Here is a 17,987-nt window from a genome sequence, read left to right as displayed (position 1 = left end):
TGCAGAGATCGTAAATTCACTAAGTCCTCAGTGCTATGGAATGTTATATCAAAAATAAAAGCATGGTATTTTTTCTTCAAGAATTTATAATGCAATTTGAGTACAGGTTAAACAAATGTATACATTCAAAGGTACAAATATCCTATAACCAGCTTTAATTGGTGTGACAATATAAAATTAAGTTGTTGAACATTTTGAAGGAAAAATACTGTAATTTTTATAAGTGAACAATAGTAATAGGTAAAACTGACAGCATTTTGCAATTTAGGAAGTGACTCTGATAAAATCACTGAATTCATAGAACATCCCATGAGACCCCATAAGCATGTTTTCCCGTTTTACGGATGAGAACCAAATTTATAAACTAAGTAGTAGAGCTAAGATTCAAATTAAGTTCTCACAGCTAAATCAAGGGGGCCACTGGATTTGTAAGTTTCACATACTTTCATATAAGTAATCTAATTTGATCATTATAACAATTGTTGGATAATAATAGCAGTTAATATTCATTGAGTACATATTATGTGCCAGGTTCTATTCTATATTAATTCATTCGCTGCACATAAAACCCTATAAGGAAGGGTTCTATTATTACCCCATTTTACAGACTTAAAAAAAAAAACTGAGGGCCAGAGAAAACAGGGAAAGTGTCCAAGATCACACAGCTAGCAGGTATGGGGATCAGAATTCAAACCCATAGCATCTGATTCCAGTGCCAGTGATGTTCTTCACCAGCTCCCTTGTAGGTAGGTTAACAGACAGCAGGTTAAGAAACTTGCCCAAAGTCACAAGGGGAAAAAAAAATTGCAGAGAAAGAACGAGAAACCTGTCCTCTAACTCTTCACCCTAGCTACATTTCCTAAATGTGGAATAATTACAATCATTAAATCCAGAAGGGGCATGAAGGTTTCGCGTATAGGTGGTTCTCTGAAGCAGAGTGTGAGTAGGTGAGCACTCTCAACACTGAGGGGCAGGGTGGGCAGGGAGGAAAAAAAGCCATCAGAATAGAGAAAACTTATCTTCTATAAATTGAAGGCAGAAGAGAGTAAAATGTATGTGAACAGATCCAAGTGTATTTGTCATTTTGAAGAAGGGAGTATGAATTGGGATGGGTGAAGAGGAGAATTAAGGAAGTTAGTAAAAAGTGAAGCACTACACTGATTTGTTTTGAGAGAAAATTTAAAGCCGCTAACAGATTTGGAATAGGTGTTGTAATGACCCCAAAAGGAGTGATGCCCACATCACTGCCAAAAGTACCTAGCACACAGGAAAAAATAACATAAGCACTGAAAGAATCTGACTACACATTTTCATTTCTCTTTTTCTTTCCTTTTTATTTATTAAAATGTCATTTATAGTTTAGCAGCGCCTTTTCATTGTCAAAACCTTTCTGTGGAGTAGAGACCAAGATGAGAGCATAATTAGCATAACATACTTCTCATTAGTTTCCATACCATGATTCAATGGTGCTGGTTATTTTAGCATACAGATCTTCCTTAGAATCATATTAAAATCAGATGAAGGAAATTACAACAAATGCCATTCAAATGAATAAGCTGAAATGCCAATCTAAACCTAAAGTATATGTTAAAAGTAGAATTTGCAATAAATATAGAAACCAATCACAGCAGGGACCAAAAGCAATGATGCCAGGACACTAGTAAGAAGCACTTTTAAAAAGACATATTAAATGAGGAAAACTAACCCTAATGGAATTTCTTCTCTCATTACTTAAAATAAACCAGGTCACTGAGATGGGTTTACACTATGGTATTTTGTTCATTTTAATTTCATTTTTATTTCATCAAACCATAAATTCCCATGGAAATACCTTAGACACGTGTCCACAATAATTGGAATGCCTAACATTGCAGTATAAGTACTTTTACATGAGTTCCACAAAATAAAAAGAATGCAGTGAGATCCCTCCAAGTTTTTTGCTTATGTCAACAGCTATTTTATGAGTATGAATTATCTCTGTGGCTATAAACTGCATGTGTAAAATACATTACATGAGTCTGTGTAAAGCCTTAATGTGCAAGACCACGTAAAGGTCTGAACTGCACACAGAAACATCAAAATAAAGCTAAACTTCCTAGAATATAGCAATCATAAATTTTTTCTTCTCAAAGCCATTACTGTTAAATATACCTTGATGAATTAAGTTCAAGTGTAACTACAATTGAAACATATGATTCAACTGAGCTGTGACCTATTTTTCTTCTCAAAAGCAAAAGGGAATTATGACAGTTGTGAGACTTACATTTTTCCATTCAAGGGTACTTCTAAAAGTTATTTTACACTACAGCTAAAAGCAAAATGCACTTAAGTAAAATTTGCTTCAAAGTATAATTATTTATGCTACTGCTGTTCACAGGACAGATAGAATTTTAATAACAATTTATTAAATAATAATTATATTTGCTCATTTATTTTTAAATTGTACAGACCAAGAGGCATTCAGGAAGGAAATAATCTTAATATGCAATACGATATCTAAGTCTAAAATTTAATTATAACTACATTATATATTTACATACAACAGAATCAACAATCAACAAGACAAACACAAAATTAACGTATATATATGGTTAAAAATACCCACCCCTAGCAGAAAGCTTTTTGGTGTTGATAATTTTGGCAGCATATTCTTGTCCAGTAGGGATTTTCATACATCTTCTCACCACTGAGAATGCCCCCCTGGAAACCAATAATTAGCAAGTCATCAATACAATCAGATCTGATATTCCATTAAAAATTTACAAAATTTGAGCATTTTTATTGATTTTAGTGGATTGTCAAATTCTCAGTGTACTACAGTAATATCCAGAAAATGAAAAATTCTTCCTGAAAACCCAGGCCTTCTTTAACGTTGAAGAATAAAAGTACATTTTATTTAACTGGGAACACACATTATTAATCAAAAAAATGAAAGGAACTGGCAATTATGACTGCTCTTGTTTGCACACGAAATTTGAAAACATTTTACAATACACAGCACCAAATGCTACGAGAAAAACCCTGCAAAGAACAGAGCTGAGGAGGAGCAGCAAAAATCTGCTGCCTATTTATTTTAGTGGGGAAAAACAATTAATGTGGCTCCAAGTAAGTAAACACAACGATTATTTTTATTAAAATATAAATCTTGAGCACATTTGTGTGGTTTAACAAATACTGGTACGGTGATTTCTCTATGTCCTGTTTGGGCTGGGGGAAGGGAGAGATTTGAATTAAGCTGCTCTTCCGACATATTCTCCATGTTTTAACAGTAGACAGTATATAAATATATAATTTTCATTACATTGGAAAATATTTACATTTCCTGTAATTCAACGGTATAAGCCAACAACACACACAGAAACGCACCCCCTTCATAAGTAACAGTCGAAACTAGCAATAGAGGAATTAGGCTTGGGTTTGATGCTACATAAATCAACATTCATGGCTCGGCCCCTAGGTCCTCAGTGGGTCTCCTGTCTCCTTCCTTAACATCTCCAGGTAGTTTTGCCAGTGGGGTATAGGAGGTGGTTTCAGACAACGCCAGGCTTCCCTTGGGAAGCGCTCTCCCAGTTTCCAGAGGGCTTTTCCGCTGCCTGTATAAATAAATCCTCTGAAAACGCAAAGGTGCACGCGTAAATCCTAGGAAGAATGCTGGTGAGCGAGCAACCTAGTGCAAAGAATGACAGTGGATATGGGGCAGGGGGTTGGGTTCTGTTGGGTGGCCCTTTTCCTGGACAGAACAACTACTCGATGCGAAATAGACTCTACGCCAAGTTGAACTTTCGGCATCGATAAATATGGCACCGTCTGAGGCGGTGAGTTCTCATCCGTACGTGGGTCACACCGCCGACACGCCGGCTAACCAGGAGGCATCTCTATTTACAGAAAACATGATCTATGTTGCATTTTACATGGGTTCCAGTTTCCTTGCCAGACACACGCGCGCACACACACACACTCACGCATGCACACTTCTGAGGATGACAGCTACAACTGCAGAGATCGTAAATTCACTAAGTCCTCAGTGCCGGAGGGCTGGGGGAGCGGAGAGGTGGGGTTAGGGCTTACCAGAACTGGCCACAGTGGGTGTGAGGGTCCTACCTAGCCTTTCTGTGCTGCCCCCCTTACTGAGACAGCGCCTCCCCCGAAGCTGACAAACCAGGGGCCTTCCTCCCTCCCCTCTGGTCTCCCGAACTCCCTCGCCCACCACTGAGGCCGGAGGGTCGGGGGCACCCGACCCGCCCTCTGCTGGAAAAGGGACGTGAGGATGCCGAGCAAAGGCGCTTACTTTCCGAGCTCCTCGAAAAGCTGATACTCGTCCGTGAACCTGGTGCAGGTTGTGGTCGAAGCCATCCTCGGTCCGGGCTGCGCCCCGGCTGGGAGAGCGACGGACGAGAGCGAGCAGACGCGCGGCTAAGCCCGGGACTGGCCCCGCGGCGCTGTCACCCAGGGCCGCCCTCACTTTCCTCGTCCGAAAGTAGCTCGCCCGCGAGGGAGTGTGCGCAGGGGCGGGGCGGCCGGGGAGACGGCCAGACAGGGTGGCGTGGGGTCCCCTCCCCACAGTCCGCCGAGCCGCCGCCTCCTGCGGGCCTCGCTTCCTCCTTCTCCTCAGGACGCGCCACCAGCCCGTCTTCCAGCCCCTCTCCCCAAATGCAGGGGCAAAGTACTCCAGAAGTGGGGGCCGGGAATGAAAAAACAGCCGGGCACGGGGCAAGTGGCGAGCGGTTGCGAAACGAGCCGCACCGGGGCAGGAGCGGGGTGAGCGGAGGGGCGGGAGTCCGAGGGGGCGGAGGCGGAGAGCCGAGGGCCGAGGCCGCGGAGCCGGGAGCGGACCGCGCGAGCCCGGCGGCAGCTGTCAGCAGGCGCAGCGCGGGGCGCGCCGGGGCTCGGCCGGGCGTGCGCGCCCGGGACAGGCCTCCCTCCGGCGGGCAGCAGCGGCGCCGCGAGCGCCAGGCACCTCAGCGGCCTCGCCTCCCCGCTCCCGCGCGGCTTTCAGACGGCGCGGCGAGAGAGCGCGCTCGGCTCGGGCGAAGCCTCGTCTGCCGTCCCCGGGCCTCGTCTCCTCCCCCGGCGCCTCCCCCGCCGCTCCCTCCGCCCGCCCGCACTCGCTCCTCTCGAAGCCCCCTCCTCGCCGGCCCCACACCTCCCTCTAGCGACTCCAACCCCGTCCTTCCGCGGCTCGTTCCCTCCGGCTCACGGACGAGCACCCCGTCCAGGGAGAAGCCAGGTGGACGGTGAGGATGTGCGAGGGAGAAACCTGGAGGCGCTTTAGGCGAATGAGGCGAGACATCAAAATGACCAATTTAAACCTGCAGAAAGACGCCTGCCCAGATCTGGGGCTGATCTAGTGGGAAGGCGCGGGGGGATTCGTGGGCGGCCCAGGGCAGCCGCCAAGGGCCAGGGGGGCCCACGCCCCGACTTGGGGCGCCGGGCACTGGGGACCTCTCCGGACCGCGGCGGCCGGGGGAGCAGAGCGAGGGGTAACCACTTCATCTCGGCGCCGCTCAGTGTAGACGCGGCCGGATGTGGGCAGTCGCCGCTTCCAGAGAAGGGCCCCCCTCCCACAGCCTGCGGCGGCTGTCGGGACCCGGCGCAGCCGAAGCCGCGTCCGCCCCGCCGCCGGGCGACCAGCGGGTGCGGGTTTCCCCAGCCTGACGGCACGCTCGCCACACCTCACTTCAGCTGTGACTGCCCCTCCCTGTCCCTCACTACCCCGCGCTGTTTTCCAGGCTGGGGGGCTTAGACTCGGGCACTCCCCAAAGGCTTTAGCTTTGGCAATGAATTGACAGAACGAAACCAAAAACTCCGCCACTCGGCCACACCTTCCCATCTCCTCAGAGTAACTCCCCTGTAACCTCGGTCAATTCTGATAGTAAGGCGGGTTCTCGCGAGATTTCCCTCTCGGCGGCGGGGCGGGGTAGTAGAAAGGTTGGGTGTCGGTCACGCGACCCAGTGGGGGCTGACGTCACTTGCATCACATGAACATGTCTAGCCTGTTTCGCTTTGCAAAGGGAAAATAGAAAAGGAGAGGTCGTATGTGCTTTGCTTGCAGGCGTAAAGATCCCGGCCAGATAGTGGCCATTGAGTCTACTCCTTAAATGGCTCTCAGAAAAGCCTCTTCACTGTAAGAATCTGCCGTGTTCATTAGCATATCTGCCATTGTTTTCAGTACACGGGAGAAAAAATAATGATGCATAACCTTTAAAATAGATACATTTTTGCCCATTGCTAAAACAACTTCTGGGCCTTCCTTCCAGTTCTAGGTCTTTAATAAACTGTGTCATTGCAAATTTAGACGCAGACCGAAAACAAAAGCGTTATGAAGAGTCTTTTTCTAATTCCTGCCTTTTGTTCTACAGCACAGCAGGGAACCCTAAAAACCTTGCAATCTTCTTGCAGATTGGCAAGGTGTTAAATTATATCATGGACTTAAAATTTCACAGCTGAAAAATAAAAGATAACTTGCAGTAAAAGATAATTGAGATTGAATGGCGTTGTTGCTTGCTCTCAGAGACTGCTATTAATTAATAAATTACCTTGCTCATGGTCACACATAATCCTAATTCCCTTATTTCCTGATTTGGGAAAGCCGTTCTTTTGACTCAGTTTTTATTGAAGTGCTGAAAATGTTCATAAATTTTAACGCTTATTATGACAAAATTATACGTATTTAGTATTTTGATTGACAGCCATGAAAAGCAAGAATAAACTTTGTGTAAAATGTAGTGCTACAGAAAAAGATACCAAAAACTGTGTAAAAGAAACATGGTGTCTAACTATTATAATTGGGCTATAAATGAAAATAAAACAATTTGTTCTTGACTAAAGATTTTTAATATATATCTTAAATATTTAGGAATATGGCTTCTAGTTATAATGAACTAATAATATGCTTCCCTGAATCTAAAAATGAAACAGAAAAAGTAAAATTAAAACAATAAATAACAGTAATACAAAATTTTACAACTGGGAAGAAAATGTTTTTTAAATATTCAAGTAACGAAATATAAGTACAGTATTTATCTCAGTTATTTAAACTCCCAGTAATTGTAAATGGTTATGATAATTGTGCGGTACAATAAAGGAAACATAACTGAGTTTTAATGCTGATGTATTATTAGACAATAAACATGTACTTTTTTATGCAAACACTGCTTCATCTACATATGCACTGTTCTTTTATCTATATTTTGTACTAATTAAAATATTTTTCTTATTTAAACAAATATTTGCAGTTATTTCTGAAGTTTGAACCTCAAGACAGTAATCAGGTCAAAGATTTTTTTTTTCTTTAGTTCCACTTCAATGTTATTTCTATAAAATAGAGTTAAAGTAGAAAAAGATGTCCATAAACAGAATAACACTGGATATTATTCCCTGTTTTAGTGCCAAATGTATTTACATTTTATCAGACATACTTAACAAATTGATACCATGAACAAAAGGGCAGGGAGGCAAAGAGGAGGAGTCAGTAAAGAAAAAAATATTCATTAAACTTGTTGTAGATAGTAAGGTAGACTTATTCAAAGAGCGCAGTGGGGATAGGGACTATTGCAAGCCGGTCTTGCAGTAGAGGAGAGAGATTGGACTCTGCTCTAAAGGACAACGGGTGACTTACATAAACTGAACAGGGTGGGGTTTAGTGGATATACAATTTTTTTTTTATTTCAGCATATTATGGGGGTACAGATGTTTAGGTTACGTATGTTGCCTTTGCCCCTGGATATACAATTATTAATACTAAATATTTTCTTTCTCTCTCTGACTACTTGGAATTAAAAAATTCCAAGACTTCAGTAGTCTCAGAAGGGACATGTTTCTAATACTTAGGTTAACAAAGACATAGTAACATCCATTGATTTCTCTTGCTATGATGTTACAAGATAAGAAACAATGAAGAGATAATGTTATCTCTATAGCTCCCAAAGTGCAGAATCCATCAGTAATAAGTAGATTCCTGTAAAAAATTGAGCAGGGGCTGTATTGTGTAGCCAGTCTGCACTGCAGATTTGGAGGCAAGGGAAAAATAGCAACTCGTTGTTGCTTTTTCCAGTTAATCTTTCCAAGCTATGATAACTTAACCATATAAAGCCAAACAGATATAATCTACTAATGATCAGGTAATCTATTCACCCGACCATCCATTAGGGAAAGATGAATTTGCAGATAAGGAAATAAACTATTCATAAAACAAAAGCTAATAATAGAAAAGATTTTCTTTGTTTCATCAGGTGCTAAAGGATTTAATTTTTTTCCTAAAAAAAAATAAATGTGTAAATAAACAAGAAAATAAGTGATATCCACACAATGAAGAAGTGGCACTTTTCTGTTAATTCCAAGTATATTGGTTAGCATACTTGATCCTCCATGAAGATACATGGGTACCTAACACTCTGCTGACAGAATTGTAGTAAGAAATTACATTGAGATGTATAAATCAAAATAACTGCGTAAAAGATTGTGGAGTCATTAAAAAATCGAAGAAAAAAAATTAGCAGATTTTTGACTCTTCTTATGTATACTCATAATGATCGTCACTGAGTTTCAAGTGTTGTTGCTTTTGCAACACTCATCACACTGGACTGTAATCAGACCATCAGACCCTTCTGGACAGGGACTGTCATTCAGTCCCCCCATTGCAGCACTAGCACAGGGTTTTTACAAAAATAGGTGCTCAAAAAAACCTTTGAAAAAACTAAATATCATCAATCTTTGTCTTGCAAAATATTAAAAAGGCCTACACTGTAACAGAGGGTAATGAAGTCTCTTTGTTGCTATATTTAATAGATCCTTTGTAATCCTGAAGTAAGTTGACTTCTCTGTATCATTTCGTACTCCTGACCTGAAATTCTCTGTTGATTTCCACGTCTGATACCACATGCTTAGCTCCTCGCCCGCACCCACATTTCTGCTTCCTCTTTTCTTCAATACTGTTCTGAGCACTTTTTCCTCTGCCTTGTGGTAAATAGTAGTGCTTTCAGGATTCTGTCTTAGGCTGCCCGTTTTCTTATTTTACATACCTTTCCTAGGCTACTTTAATAACTCTCACTGTCTTATCATGTGTCTTAAATTTGGCTCTGTAAATGTAGACCATGAGGCACGAATGTATAGAAAAGGGGTATATTGAGGCAGTGATCCCAGAGACAAAGATAATGTTAAAGGAAAAAATCATTCAGTGACACTTGCCAAAGCACAGTAAGGCAGACTTCATTCAGGACTATCCCAATAGGTACAGGGACGACTGCAATAGGGTTTTGCAGTGGGGGAGAGAGATTGGACTCAACTCCAAATGCAAAGACAAGAGGGCATTTATAGCCAAGGACAGGGGTGGGGGAGTGGGGAGAGGCAGGTGGATGGAAAATTACTTACTAAGAGGAAACATCAGGGGTAAGGGAGTATTCTGGCTAAACTAACCTAACGGATTCTTGTTGAAGTCAGGCTGGAGGATTCTGGATAAAAAAACTTAGCAGGTGTAGGGATCAAGGGAAAATTTCCCCCTTGCCTTCTGAAGTTTCCCTGAAAAATCAACTCACAAAAGGCAGATTAATTGGAGAAAAAGCATACAAACTTTACGAACCTTCAGCACAAAGATGCAAAGATACTGGGAAAGTTGTCTATTTTTATGCTTAGGTCCAACAAAGTATGGACAGCCATGTAGAAATATGATTGGACAAAAAGGTAAGATCTAATGCTAATAAGCTCAGTGGGGAAACCCAGCAAGGCCTGTCTATCTAGATTCTTCTTGGCCTCTCTGAGCATGCATTGCTTCCTTCTGGGTGTGGGGCAGGACCCTCTCTGGAATGGGGGTCTTATGGCCTACAGTCAAACAGGGTAGGTCAGATAATTTCTTTATGGCCACTTTTAAGACAGAAAGTTAGAGGGAAAGTTAGAGTAATATTTTCAGGTTTTATGGCTGCTTTTGGGGCAAAGGGGTTCTGGTTTTTATAACCCACTTTGGGGACCAGGGATTCTAGTCTCTATGGCTAGCCTTGGGGGAGAATGAGACTGAGAGACAGAGGGCGGGAGAAAGTCAGAGAAAAACCTTTTGCTTCTGAGGCTGCTTCTAAGGCCTTGATTTTAGGATATTGTTTTCTAAGTCCCAACATGGGATTTTTGCTAAAGCTGGGCTGGTGCAAGATGGACACGAAAGTCCAGAGATCAAGGGTAGGGAAGATGATTGAGAGGAGTCTAACTGAAATTTGGTCAAGGAGAGACTCTTTGTCAGTAAGTAGATAGAGGGAATAGGACAAAAACAGAAAGCGAAGCAGCATGTGCCTTCCTGCGAAGTGCCAGCATCAGCCTGACTTTCAGAAAGCTCAGGGGTATATATTATACCTACTTTTGTTCCCTTCGAGGTAAGGTAAGGGCTATCCTATTCCTTCACCAGCCAGGCATTGATCACCAGCTACGAAGGAGGGAAAGGGATGTCAACCCCCCTCCTGTGGGCTCAGCGTCAGGCCCTCATTCCTGGCAGGCCAAACAGCTTCAGTGGCTCCAGGGTGCGCCACTGAGGACAAAGTGAAGGTACTGGCTGTTGTTAGCAGAGTACAGAAGTGAGGTGGGCACACAGAACTGGGGTGTTGGCACAGAGCTGCGATTCCAGAGAATGGGGAGCAAAAGCACCAACAGAATCAGCCAGACGCCAAGATGTTAATGGCTGAGATCTGTCCCAGAGCTTCAGAGACGCGTTGCCAGCTCCCTATTGGAAATTTCCTCGTGGATCTTTCACCTCTGATTCAACATGTGTAAAATTAATCTGCCTTCCCTCTCTCTGCACTAGTGAAATTTGAGGGTCATCTGTAACAGTCCCCCTTCCTTACTCCCACAGTCACTCACAAGTCCCCAGACCTCCTACATTCCCACTGCAGTGCCTTAGTTTCGGCCACCGCCACTTCTCACTTGGGCTCAGGCACTTGGTCACCCTTCTCCAGAGAATTCACTCTAAAGAAATATAATGTGTCTCTTCTGAGTGTAGATGTCATTATTGTGAGCTCCTCGTATAGCCTTAGAAAAAGTTCAAAATCTTTAGTCCATACTGCACGGTATTTCCTGATCTGGGCACTGCTTAATTTCATACTAATCCCTTGTCTCCATACCCTAATTCTTTTTTTTTTTTTTTCAGTTTTATTATCTTACTTTATCTTAAAAGAGAGATTATTACAGCAAATCAGCAAACCCCATTACTTATTGTCTAACTTTAACAATTATCAATATTTTACCAGTCTTGGAGAAAAAGAATTTTAATACTAGGAAGAGCTATAATAATTAGGATAGTCACAATGAAAATATGACAAGCTGATCTGAAAAATCAGGAGAAATACAGGAGAAAATACAGGAGAAAACTGAAAGAATGGAAGTCAATCACTAAAACGTTGTTTTCCTCTGGCCCAGCATTCGATTTGGTTCAATACTCTAGAAGTAATTCCTAAACATTTCTAGAATTATCTAGCCACTTCTCTCTATTTCTCACCAGCAGCATTCTAGACCAAACTATCATCTCCTCTCAACCATTTTGCTGAAACTGCCTCCTGCCTCATTCAGCTCCATGAATAGTTGTGCTCTCTTCATCTCCAACACACAGCTGAAAGAATCATCTTTTGAAAACAAATTTGATCCCATCATTCCTTTGCTAAAATATTTCAGTCACTTCTCTAGTGATCTTGAAATAGAGACCAAAATCTTTCATAGTTTAAAAAGCCCTACAATGATCTCTTTCTGTCTATTTCTTAAATCTTGTTCCTATCCCCAAGTTCATAAATCTATTTTCCTATATTTTCCTCTAATATTGTTATACTTACTATGATTAGTATTTTAACCTGTCTGAAATTTATTTTTGTGAATGGTATGAGGCAGGGATCTATTTTCATTTTTCTCCTCAAATGGATAACCAGTTCTGCCAATGTGTTAACTGAATAGTCCATCTTTTCCCACTTATTTGAAAGAACTTTTTAAAAAAATCATATATTCATTTATTCATGAGATTGTTTCATTAGTCTTTATTATGTTCTATTTATCTATTTGTCTATTCCTCTGACAATACTCTTCTCTCAATTCATGTAGCTTTAGAGGAGGGCAGAATCTGTCTCATCATTCTTCATTTTCAAAACTTAACTTTATCTAAAAACCAGTGGCTTAGACTTTAAATCAGCTTTGTCCAAAGTTGAAAATTATTTTTCTACCATGTAAGGGCCAATGCCAAGGATTCACGATATGCTATGTATCAGGTAGATAGTACAAACTGAACTCAAAAAAGATTTTAGAATGTATGTTCTTAATTGATTATTATCAAATCTATAGAATTATAGTACTTCTGCTTCATTTACATAATGAGAGGTCCAGCTAACTTATTATTATTCAAGTACTACTTATTCGTTTTCTAGATCATCCAGGGCCCTGATATTTCTTATTCCTCTGCTTTTTGTTTCCTGAAGTTGACTATAGACTTGCTTATTCATTCCTTCAGAAAGCAGAAAAAGGTTTTAAAAATGTTTGCCTAATGACATAATGCATGTGGCTAAACTTATCCAGCAAGATCTTTTCCATCCTGCTATACAAATAAAGTTGGGACTGAACACATAGCTAGAAAACATCTACCAGATTTCCCTGACTCGAGATTTAAGTTTTTAGCAAAGGAATGGAGCAGAAGTGACGTATGCCACTTCCAGACCTGGTTCATAAAACCCTCCCATGAATGTTCTTAAATGTTCCTCACAGGTTCTAGATGACAGGGATGGCAGTTTCTAGGGGAATCTTGTAAGTATCATGTTGAAGTTTGCAGGGCCAACGCCAGCCTGGGGCCCTGAAAGACTTCACCCAGCAGAGCTGCTGTTAATGCGCAACTCCTGCTCTGGACCAAAGAAATAAACTTTTTGTTCTTTAAGGAACTGAATTTTGAAGATTGTATTTGTTTCTGTAATTTAGCTTACCCTATTTAAAACAAAGTATGTTTAAAAAAATTCTTAAAATCAAAAGTCCAGTACAAATATAAGTTATGATTATAACTTAAAGCTTAAGAATAAAAATTATTATTAAGGGATGAATGGAAATATGTTATTTGGATTATGGCCATACTTTATTTTTCCATGTTATGCCAGTATTCATTAATGTAGTAATTATTGAGAGTTAGCTATATTGGTGAATGGCCCAACTTCTATAAGAACAAGTCTCTGGATGGTTAAATAAGTAAAATAATCAGTTTAGCATTCTCACTTTCTCCCCCTGCCCCGATTTCCAGTCAATAGGGGAAACAGATTTTTTGAAGTTCTGGAAGCAATAACAATACCATTGGAAAGGGCTGTACACATTTTTCTTTAAAGCTCCCTCGTTTTTTAATGCTTTTCTGTTTCATTTATTATATCTGTGGGAGAAAAAAGCCTCAATTAGCAGCTTATTTGTGAACAACACCTCTTTTTCACAGCTACTTGTTTGTTTAACAAGGAAAGAGTGCCATCAACTTAAGAGTGAAAAGGTGTTTTTGAAGGTGGAAGCTGGGTGGGTTGTCAAAGAACATAGTAACAGAAAATAAAACAAAGTACCCCTGCAGCTTAAATGTGAAGAATGGTGTCATTAGTTTTGCAACATTTATTCTATGAAGTGTGTGTGTGTGCGCGTGTGCGTGTGTGTGTGTGTGTGTGTGTGTGTGTGTGTATATTAGGCCAGGTACTCTGAAAATATAATGTAGAAAAAAATAGTGTTCCCACTTTTATAGGATTGACCTTTGAGTGGGGCAAATAGGCATTAAATCAATTATTCATCAAAAATTTAAGTAATATATATGAAGAATATAGAGAATTATGAGAATGCATAATATCTTTCTTGGTAGAGTAGGCACAGAAGGTTTTTCTGAGAAAGGATGAGTAAAGTGAGATGTAGAGGATGAGTAGGAATTAGCTGGATGAAAGAGAAGGACAGGAAAAAGAATTTGGAGCATGACAAATTCAAGGAACTCAAAAGTTTCCAGTGTGGTTGGCAAAATGAGTCTGTAGGAGTAGACAGCAGAGGATCTCACAGGGCACTTCAAATTGCATGCAGAACAGCGCAGCAACACACTGCGAAGGTTTGGGAACGGATGTGACATTTCTGTAGGATGAAGTTCATTCTGGCTGCCTTGTGGAACGTGAATTTTCACAATCTGCAGTGATCAGCTTAAAAGGCAAGCTAAGAGCAAATGATAGCTTGAATTTAGATAGTGGTGGTGAAAATAAGTATAAATTAATATTTCAAATATATTTGGGAAATTCGTATTAAAATAAAAAACATTAATAATGGAGGCCCTCTGTGTTAATATAAATGAGATAAAACTGTGGACCACTTACGTTAGCATGAGAGGTTTTTCTTTTTCTTTTTTTTTGTTTTTAAACTCTGCCCAGGAAATTTAAGACTGTAAATCAATAACTTTATTGCTTGCTTCAGAAAATTCCTTCAGATCAAGTTATTAGAGACAGTAATCTGTCTCTGGGTCAAATAGCTGTTTAGCTATCAAGACTTACTTCACTGTATCCACCAACTTTAAACTATGATATCATGAACTTTGCCCAATTTCCAATCAATTCTCCTTCTTGAAAGACCTCTTTAAACCACTTGAGACCAGACTTTAAATTCTATAAATATCTCACCTATGACTTCCTTCTGAAACACTAAAACTCTATTAAGATGGTATTCTGCTGCAATGAGTTTGTAACGCTTTATTAACGGGTTGTCTAACAATATTGTGAGGAATTCAACAATGTAAACACAACAAGTTTGCAAATACTGACATAGTCATACAATAGATGCAATTATTATTATGCAGCATTAAATTATGCTGTGGGAAAGTACTGGCATAGAAAATGTCAGAACATGTTAATTAAAAATCAAAGTTATTAAAGAGTTCACATATTTCAACCCCAGTTTTGTGTTTGGTTGCATAGATAGATATTAAATTCTCTAAGAAAACTTTCTAAATGTTAACCGTGATTATCTATGGAGGTAGAAATATGAATGAATGTTTTCCAGATTTTTTTTTATTTTCCTTCACTGAATATGTTCTACTTGTAAAATAAAGTAATGAGTGCTATAAAGAAATACAACCTTTTCCTCTTAGGACTGCTTTTGCTGAATCCCACCAATTTTGATAACTTTTTCTCTCTCTTTCCTCTCTATCAGCAAACAGTGATTTGCCTGAAACACTCCACTACCTCGCTTGAAAACATCTACTGCCCTCCAAATCCTAAAGAATCAAGTTTAAAACCTATTGCATGGCATGCACAATCTTACTTTGTAAGATTTCTCCCTGACCACCTGTCCTCGTCCATACCTTTAGCTGTAAAGTAGGGGCTCCCTGACTATCCAAAACATTTTTGCTCTTCCAGGTCTTTGCTTGGGTTATTCCCCATCCAGCAATGCCTTTGTACTCCTTTCCTGTCTGGATGAATGCAGCATGTTCTTTAAGGCCAATGTAAAAGTCACTCCCTAGGAAAGGCAATTATTCTCATTCAAACAGCATCTTAAAAAGCTCTCCTCATTGACCAAAGTGAATTACAGTAAAGATGTTAAAACATATAGGCTAGTAATTGCAACATAAAGGTAAATGAAAACTTGACATGCTTATATAGAGTCTCCCAATTCAAAAGCTTAAGTCGTTCAATAAATATAAAGAATAAGTTGTCTATACCTCCAGAGTAGGTGCATTGGCTTGAATGTTTGTCCCCTCCAAAATCTATGACAAAATTTAATTGTCATTGTAATAGGTGACATTGTTAAGATATTAAGAGTTGATTAGGCCATGAGGGCTAATGGATGCCATTGTAAAAGGACAAGTTGGGCCCTCTCTCACCCTCTGCCTTTTCACCTCCTGCCACGTGATGACGCAGCAGGAAGGTCCCTGTCACTTGCCAGTAGCTTGTTATTGGCCTTCTAAGTCTCCAGAATTATAAGCCAATAAATGTATGTTCATTATGAATTACCCCTTCTGTGGTATTTTGTCATGACAGCACAAAATGGACCAAGACATTAGGAAAATAAAAGGAAGTTAAGTGTGTTGATATGATTAAAAATACCCACTTAAAGTCCACTGGGTGTTTAACATACTAATAACTCATAGGAACATATTATGTTTAACTACATGTTTTTGAGGGCCAGAAATGAACTAAGGGCATTGAAGCAATTCCTTCTTGTGAGAAGTGTTCAGAAACATTTGCAAGACACGTTTAATTACTGACAGCTTTTAAAAAAGTGAACTGAGACCCAGCTAAAGTTTTTCACGAGTGTCATGTGGCTAAAGGAATCATGGGTAGGACTGAGAAGTTATGATTCACTCTGTTTTCAATGTTGACTGTTAACATGAACTGATATTGCTTCCTAACATGTTCATATATGATGAATCCTGATGATTTCTTGAGAGGTTGGGTATTAAATTCAGCATACAGTTCAAGTTCTTTTTTGTTTTTCTGTTTCTTATTTTACAGCCAGAGTGAAGACCAGCCAAACCTTCAAATAATAGGCCTGCGTCCTGAGTCCACTGGCAGGCTCTGCCTGGTTGGCAGGTGGGCTTCTCTGTTCTGAGAAAGACAGGCAATATCAAGACCTCTTACGTTCTAGGAAAGAAAAATGTTGATGACTGGCCCACAGGATCTGAGAATTCAGAAAGGATCTGAGTCATGATGGATATATTTTTAAAAATTTATGCCAGCATTGAAGACATCTAATTCAAAACTGTATGAAAAAGGCACAAAAGACATTTTATAAAATAAAATTTGTTATCTTGAACACATTACATATCTGTTGCTTTCCTTGTTCAAAGGAAAAGCTTATTAGCCAAAATCATGACAAAGAAAAGGAAACTGACATGATTTAATGAGCTGATTGGTGGTTTTCATTTTAGATGATATTTTTTCCAAGAGTTATAAAAAACGTGAGAAGATAGAGCTTTAGGTAGAATTATTTCCATTAAATCAAATGGCTATGTTTTATGATTCCAAATATAAACATCTTAATCATTGCAATAAATATTTTTAATAATATGCAGTTTAGCTAGTTTTCTTATTTATTTTTCCTTTCCAGTTTTATTCATCACCCTTATATTATACTTTTAGGGACTGTATGCCCATTAACATCCACGGGAATCTTATATTCATTGCATGTTTTAAATACTGTCATTTATCAGTGTTATTCTAGAAATTTAATTACAAGTGTAGAGTATCTTCAAGCAGCCTAGAAAATTAGGTACTTGTAAATAATTTTTTAAGAAACCATTCTATCTTAGAAGTATTGCTTAGGGAAGAAAAAAATCTCTATAAAGTTGTGATGGGACCAAAGTGCTTTTGGGAAGACATGAAGGAAAGAAACCCCAATCTGTATGTCATATAAAGGAACTAAATTTAAATCTTATAGTCAATAGTTTTATAGAAAAATAACTATGGCATTAATATGTATAAAAAGAACCATAGACTGAAGAAGTTATGAGTTGCTATCTTTATAATAACTATTAATCAGGTTTTATGGGGAGTCATGATAGATTTGGGTTCTGCAGTTGGTTTGTGAAATGGAGAATTTGCAATGAGATTTCAAGAACAATCCATTTACAGCTTAATCTTGGGGGAAATTTTCTTGTGTTAAATACCACAACCAAATGTGTCCAGTGGTGGGATTGGGGTGGTCCCCCAGAGCTGATAGAGCAGTTCACTCCTTCAAAATTAATAAGGTTTCTTCTATTTCAGGTATTTCTAGTTCCTCTAGTATTTAAAAGTATAGCTATTAGGAGGGTTATTTCAAGACTTCTGGAGGTCAGAGATATTATTTATCCAATTACCTGAAGAAATTTTTATTGAATTCTATGTGTTGTGCAAGATCAACAAAAATTGTTCATTGATTAACTAGAAATATTGAATGCCTGATGAAGGTCATATAGTCTGTAGTGGATATACTCCATGTTAGTAATCTATGGCTACATAATGAATAATCCCAGCATTTAGTAGCTTAAAACAACAAGATTTATCATATCCTAGTTT

The 17,987-nt window shown here is 39.7% G+C and overlaps 1 protein-coding gene across 1 annotated transcript in view; it reads right to left on the bottom strand.

Annotated features, from left to right (window-relative positions):
* The window catches only part of CAMK2D (calcium/calmodulin-dependent protein kinase II delta), a 274,275-nt gene extending 269,422 nt beyond the window's left edge, over positions 1–4,853 (bottom strand). Inside the window, exons 1-2 of the mRNA XM_012655072.1 lie at positions 4,289–4,853; positions 2,606–2,700 (exon numbers count right to left, since the gene is read on the bottom strand). Coding sequence (XP_012510526.1) covers positions 2,606–2,700; positions 4,289–4,353 — 160 coding nt within the window. The 5' untranslated portion in view covers positions 4,354–4,853. The remainder of the gene's footprint in view (positions 1–2,605; positions 2,701–4,288) is intronic.
* Between the last annotated feature and the right edge of the window lie 13,134 nt (positions 4,854–17,987).

This window comes from Propithecus coquereli, unplaced genomic scaffold (genome assembly GCF_000956105.1).
Source record: "Propithecus coquereli isolate 6110/MARCELLA unplaced genomic scaffold, Pcoq_1.0 Scaffold46, whole genome shotgun sequence".
Classification (NCBI taxonomy): Eukaryota; Metazoa; Chordata; class Mammalia; order Primates; family Indriidae; genus Propithecus; species Propithecus coquereli.
This window is presented reverse-complemented; position numbering and strand designations above follow the sequence as displayed.